Below are 6000 nucleotides of genomic sequence, written 5' to 3' on the forward strand. Positions count from 1 at the left end.
TGTACCCAGGGCTTATAAATTAAATGCTACCACTGGGCCTGCAGCACTCATGTCCATTAAGACTCATGGGGCAGGTTGCTTTGTGTTTAAAAAGTAGGACACAGCGTATAAGTTTTACATGCTCTGGTAGTGAAACATTTCTAAAGTCATTTTTATTACTGCATTGACTAAGACTCAAAGAGGGAGCTTATCGTGGTCTGGATCTATGAATGGAGGTGATCAGACTAGGTTTGGTTCTTGGGAGCTCATTGTGGTTTGGATCTGTGAAAGGGAGGGGGTCTGACTGCAGGTCTGGTTCTCAGCCCCCTCTGAGAGGGAACTTATCATGGTCTGGATCTTGGAAAGAGGGCTTTCAATCTTATAGGAGGTGTCACAGGATGATGTCAGCAAGTTAGACAAAATGTTCTCAATAGGTCTCAACTTTCCGCTGTTTAAAAGCCTCTGGAAAAAACAAATTCTGAAGATGTATCTATAAATACAATTCATGATCCTCGGAATGAATGCTTTCAGTCATAGCAAAAAACTGATTACTCTATGTTGCAAATTCTCAGTACATGCCATTGTCCTCTGAAACAGATCCCAGCATTTGCACAGGTTACTCACCAATAATATTAGTCTCCAATCCTTTTACGCACAAAGTGACATCAGGGGCACATTTTTCGATAGGTCCAAAGCACGTGGCAGACCCCAAGGCCGAGCATGTCTCACACTGCAGGGGATTCACTATAAACATACAAATGATCGTTACATCTGAGGTTTCCATGTTTTATGTGATATTTCCATCAAAAGGACATAGGGATCCATTAAAAGATGGTCGGCATTACCAGGTGGCATAGCTGGCACTGGGTAATACAATTTGAAATGGGGCATACAGACACAAACAAATAAATATTTAATTATATAGGTTGTAGGGAAAATTAAGATACAAACACAAAGAGGATAACCAGCCACAACTGAGAACCAGCACTGAGCAGCTGGAACGTTCTCACAAACCAAGTTCTATGGTGTCACATACGTTGCCAGAGTTCCAATTAATAATTTACCTTTTGTCTTCTGTGGCCCCCCACTTTATTATTACTGGAACCCAGGGACCCCCACTGAATCATTACGATGATCCGAGGACCCCCCCACTGAGTCATTACTGGGAGCTGGGGATTGAATCTGTTAATATTATTTAATTTTCTGAGGAGGCTTCACGGACCCCCAGGGGTCCCCGGACCACAGGTTGGGAACCACTGCTCTATGATACTACAAATTCCTCTCAACACAAAACAATGAATAAAGAGTGCAAGTTCACACTCTATGAAGCTAATGATACAAACACAATACAAAAATGTATACCGTATTGGTGTCATGTAGTCACATTATCCTCCATCCAAGATAGTGCCCTCCTCACCTTTTCTCCCATGACTTTATCTGTTGCACCAAATCCCTCCCCCTTCTCACACATTCCAGAATCCAATAAGTCCTCTTCATTAGGCTTTCCTAAGACAAACACTGACAACCTCATGATCTTCTTTCAGTGCCACATGTTCTCGTAAAACATTTCTAACACATCCTTCCCAATGGAAAATTGAAAATTGAGTCAACCCAATCCTAACTGTATGTCACACTTTTTTCTCTCACCTAGTCACCCACATCATACACAGAACATTCACCACTTTTGACACCACCGGGCTCATTCTGTCTCTATGTTTCCTTTTTGGTTTCAATCAACAACCAACTCTGCTTAATTTCTGAACAAAAAACTCTACATCAGATTCATTTGTAGAGAGTCACACCGTTTGTCACACTGAGTCATGCAACGTACCCAAGTCAATGATCTCACTGCTGCTCTTTCATCTTAATCTTCACACACTTTCAATTGCAGACCATCTTTTAAGAGCTTATTTCACATCTCCTCTAAAAAATGTATCTGATGCTAGTACACCAAGATCTTAACATGCCACACTTCCAACTTACTCAAAAAGCTCTTCATTTCATTTTACAGTATTTCAACACCCTTGTCAGTCGCAATTGGTGCCGGAACCCCCTATCTCACAAACATTTCCAAAAACTCAGGGCCATATTTATGACCTAGTTTTCATCACTCTTGCACCACGCAGTGTGGTGCATGGACGATGGAAACTTTAAGTGAGATTTATGAAGCCACACAAGGCCACCTTGCATTGCGAGTAATGTGACACAGAGCAAATCGCTGAACTACATTACTCTGCTCCAGGGATGTATGTTTCCATGGATGTTGCATGGGTTTTCCCATGCGGCATTCATGGATTTTGACACATTCCCAGATTTACAAGAACTTGTAAATCTGTGAGTGTGCCAAAAAGATTTGCCTCCCAGGAGAGGTGTAACGAGAAGAAATATCTTTATTTCTCCTCGTTTTTTTCTTTATTTATGTGTGCTGCAGAAAGAGGAAAAGCACTCTAAGGATTGTTTTTGTGCAGGAAGATGCCCCTTGCTGCACAAAAACAATCCTGCATGCAATGCAGGCACACTTGGTGTAAGGGTCCCAGCGTTTGTGCTAGGCTGCCTAAAGGGTCCCAGAGCAGGGGAAAGAACAGGAATGTGAAATATTCCTTTAAATAACGTGCATTCCTGCCCCTTCCCTGTGATGCATGGCTGTGCAGCAAGGTGATTTGCTGAACTACCCCTCATTACAGACCCCATAAATATAGGCCTCAGTGATCACCGTTGTTTCAGTATACTTAAATTTTTTACCCTTTTCATGCAACTTTGCCAGTGCGGAGTCCTCCTCTCAACGCTACAGCATAGACTGTACCTTGTGTCCCAAAAATGTAGCCCATCCTTCAATTATTGTTTAATGTTTAAACATCTTAAGTAACCTTACTCTCTAACTAAATACTTTGGGGCAGATTTAAGAGCCCCTAGCACCTCCTTGCACCATATTAGCATAATGTTTTTAATTCTAATGTAGCCCAATGAGGCGCTAAATTTACAAAGTGGCACAATTCATACATGCACCAGGCATAAAGTATGCAAAGAGGACATTTCCTTCTAAGAGGGTCCAAATAAATGGGGCATTTCTGTTTTTGATTTCCCTGTCTGATCTGTGGAAGATCTGCAGATCTGCCGTAAAATTTTACAAAATAAACAAAGCGCGAGCTCTTACGCTTCGTTATCATGAAGCCCCAAGTGGGCCAAGTCCCAGGGGCATTTCTCGCTCCCTCCCACTTCCCCAGGGACTGCCACCTCCTGAGTCTTATAATGTATATGCAGGGGAGGGGGTCTGCCACCTCCCCAGAGCTGTTATGATATTCAGGGAGACTTCACTGCCCCCTTCCACTGCCCCGGGGGACCACCACCTCCCTGGGGAATTTAGCTATTAGATGCGGGCTGCATGTGGCCCTCTGAACCCTGGGGACCACCACCCCCTGGGGCAAATATTGAAAAAAAAGAAAGCTGCAGGTACTACCACCCTCTGAGGCTTCTATATAGATGTATGCGGGGGCCTCTGCCCCCCGCAACTAAGGGACCACCTCCCGCTGGGGTAAACAAAAAACAATTGAAAGGGGGTCAGTTTCAGACCCCCCCACTAGCCCTGGGGATCACCACCCCGGGGCTATCTTCACATTGGAGGGGGGGGCTTCACGGCCCCCTCTTGGAGCCTCTGATGGCCCTGTGGCCTGCCACCCCCAGGGCCAGCTCCTGCTGTGTCCCGGGGATGTCCACCCTCGGGGTATAGGTGTTTGCTGTGGCTTGGCTGCTGCTGTTTGCGGTATTAACGCTGCTTTAACACGGACTGCCAGGGTTGTAACGAGGGCCATAATCATGTAACATCTGTAGCTACAAAAGGCACCTAATGCTCTTAAGGCTTGTACGTAATCTCCTCTCGTCCCCCAGAAAAACTGCACCTACACAGAAACCTGTGCCCTTCCATTACTTAATTTGGCTGATTCTCATGTTTAGTTTTCAGTGTCTTAATATCAGGGCCATACTCATGACCTTCACCCTCTTCATCATCAAGTGGAGGAGAAGGTAAATGTTTCAGGATCCGTTTGCCTTAAGTGTGTGGACAATGTCTATTTTCACGTGAAACTGCCTCAACTTTTTTACTTGCAACCTTCTTTACATTGTTTCTATTCCACTGATAGTTACCAATGTGATTTTACAACTACTGGTGTTGAAAGTGTTTACGTTCAATGGGCATCACTTACCTACAAGCAACCAAGAACATCTTCTCCTTTCAGACAGTATGTTAGAGTGGGCTATGCAAGGTGACACATCTCAATATGACATTGTAAAACTGAGAGTGGAGATGGGTGGTCATGTTGCAACTCTCACTGGCTGTCATAGTGTATGTTTTTATGTAACCATGTGGACCTGTGGTTGGTTGGTCTGGCTGACATTATAATGGTCCGGAGATGTGTAGTGTTGTCCTATTCAATGTGGGTAGATTCTCTGAATGACATACTCTGCTGGACTGCACTTCTGGGAGCCACTGCCAGGGTATTGGTGAGCTACCAGTAGCTCCAGAGGTACTCATTGGAGATCCTTGCTTTAATGCAAAAGTATACTCTAGAATGCAGCTCCCATGTTAAAAGGTAAAAACAAGGAGACATGAAAACATTTCTCCCCATTATGCCTGCCTCACAGAGGCACAGGGTTTTGGTGCAAACCTCTGCCTGCATTTATTTGTCTATGGGCATTTGCGTCAAAGCCCTCAGATGGCTGCATTGGAATTCTCAAGCATCACCCATGGAACGTCCCGATGACGCAAAGCAACTCTTGGCAGCACATTGTGCTGTGTTACTTTTGGTTATAATCCGACGCAAATCTAGATTTGTGTTAGATTGTAAATCCCTTCAGTAGGTGTTTGTGTTAAAAAAGTAATGCAAAATCATGGTAAATCTGGGCATTCATGGGTAAGCCATTAAAGTTTCCCACAATCGACTTCACTCTTCGTATTTGTGGAAACACGAATCAGGGGAAAGGTGCACACAAAAAAACAGTAAAATAAAAAAAATACTCCGCAGTTTTCTCCCGTTTTACCCTTCACAACAATTGGGACATGCATTTGTTTACTCCAGTTTGGGACACATTTTTGCAAACAAAACATTAAGAGAACATAGGGTGCAAAGAATCCCTATCGCCACTTATAAGCTGCATATCAAGAAAGCAATGATCTGTTCCTAAAAATCATAAGATGCCTAGTGCAATAAATACATACAACTGCACAAAAAGAGCCAAAATATATGGAGAGGAAAAGTATACCAAACAAAGTGCGCAGTGCATTTCCAAAATAAACACCACATATCTGACAAGAAACATCACTAAACTCTGATGACAATGACTATGTATGTGAAGTGAAAAGCAGGCAGTGAGAGGCCATCCCCAGCTCACCTTTAGCGAGCACCGCAGCCAGGAGCACTGCGAGGAAGACCCTCATGGTGGAGCAGGATTGGGGGGGTGTGGCACAGGGTCCTTGAGCTGAGCTGATCTGCAGGTCCTCGCAGCCTAACCTGCTCTGTAGCTGGTTTTTAAACCTCTAAGGTGTAGGAAGGGAGGTCCCTGATGTGCACCCGGTAAAGAAATATTCAGAGGTGGCAGAGTGGGTGTGGTCTTTCCAGTGAGGTGTGACTGGCTGCATTTCTCAGGAATTCAGGCTCCACCCCTGAAACTATTGGAAAGTTTCATGCTTTTTTTTTCTTTTTTCCCATTACAACATGCTTTAATATTTGAGCACTTTCTTGGGGAGCAGCTCGGATCACCCTAATTTACATTGCTCCTGAAGCAAAGATACAGTGGATTCATAGATGGGTAACTGAATAATGGAGATATATTCTACCTAGGGGTTGAGTGACATCAGATAGATCCCAAGAGCGAAGCACAAGTTGTAAAGTAAGTCACCTCGAAGCCCAAGGTGAAAGATGCCCCCATTTTTCATTGTTACCCTTCTACGATTTTATGTTATGTATTGTCTATCATTTCATCTCCCCCTGCTGTCATCAGCTGTGCACATGTAGAGACTAATGGGGG

General features: G+C 44.0%; 1 protein-coding gene across 1 annotated transcript in view; it reads right to left on the reverse strand.

The window, feature by feature from the left end:
* Nucleotides 1–5518, reverse strand: part of LOC138247447 (phospholipase A2 inhibitor and Ly6/PLAUR domain-containing protein-like) — a 53251-nt gene extending 47733 nt beyond the window's left edge. The window contains exons 1-2 of the mRNA XM_069202073.1: nucleotides 5365–5518; nucleotides 604–723 (exon numbers count right to left, since the gene is read on the reverse strand). Of these exons, the coding sequence (XP_069058174.1) occupies nucleotides 604–723; nucleotides 5365–5410 (166 nt within the window). The 5' untranslated portion in view covers nucleotides 5411–5518. The remainder of the gene's footprint in view (nucleotides 1–603; nucleotides 724–5364) is intronic.
* Nucleotides 5519–6000: the final 482 nt, after the last annotated feature.

This window comes from Pleurodeles waltl, chromosome 7 (assembly GCF_031143425.1).
Source record: "Pleurodeles waltl isolate 20211129_DDA chromosome 7, aPleWal1.hap1.20221129, whole genome shotgun sequence".
Lineage (NCBI taxonomy): Eukaryota > Metazoa > Chordata > Amphibia > Caudata > Salamandridae > Pleurodeles > Pleurodeles waltl.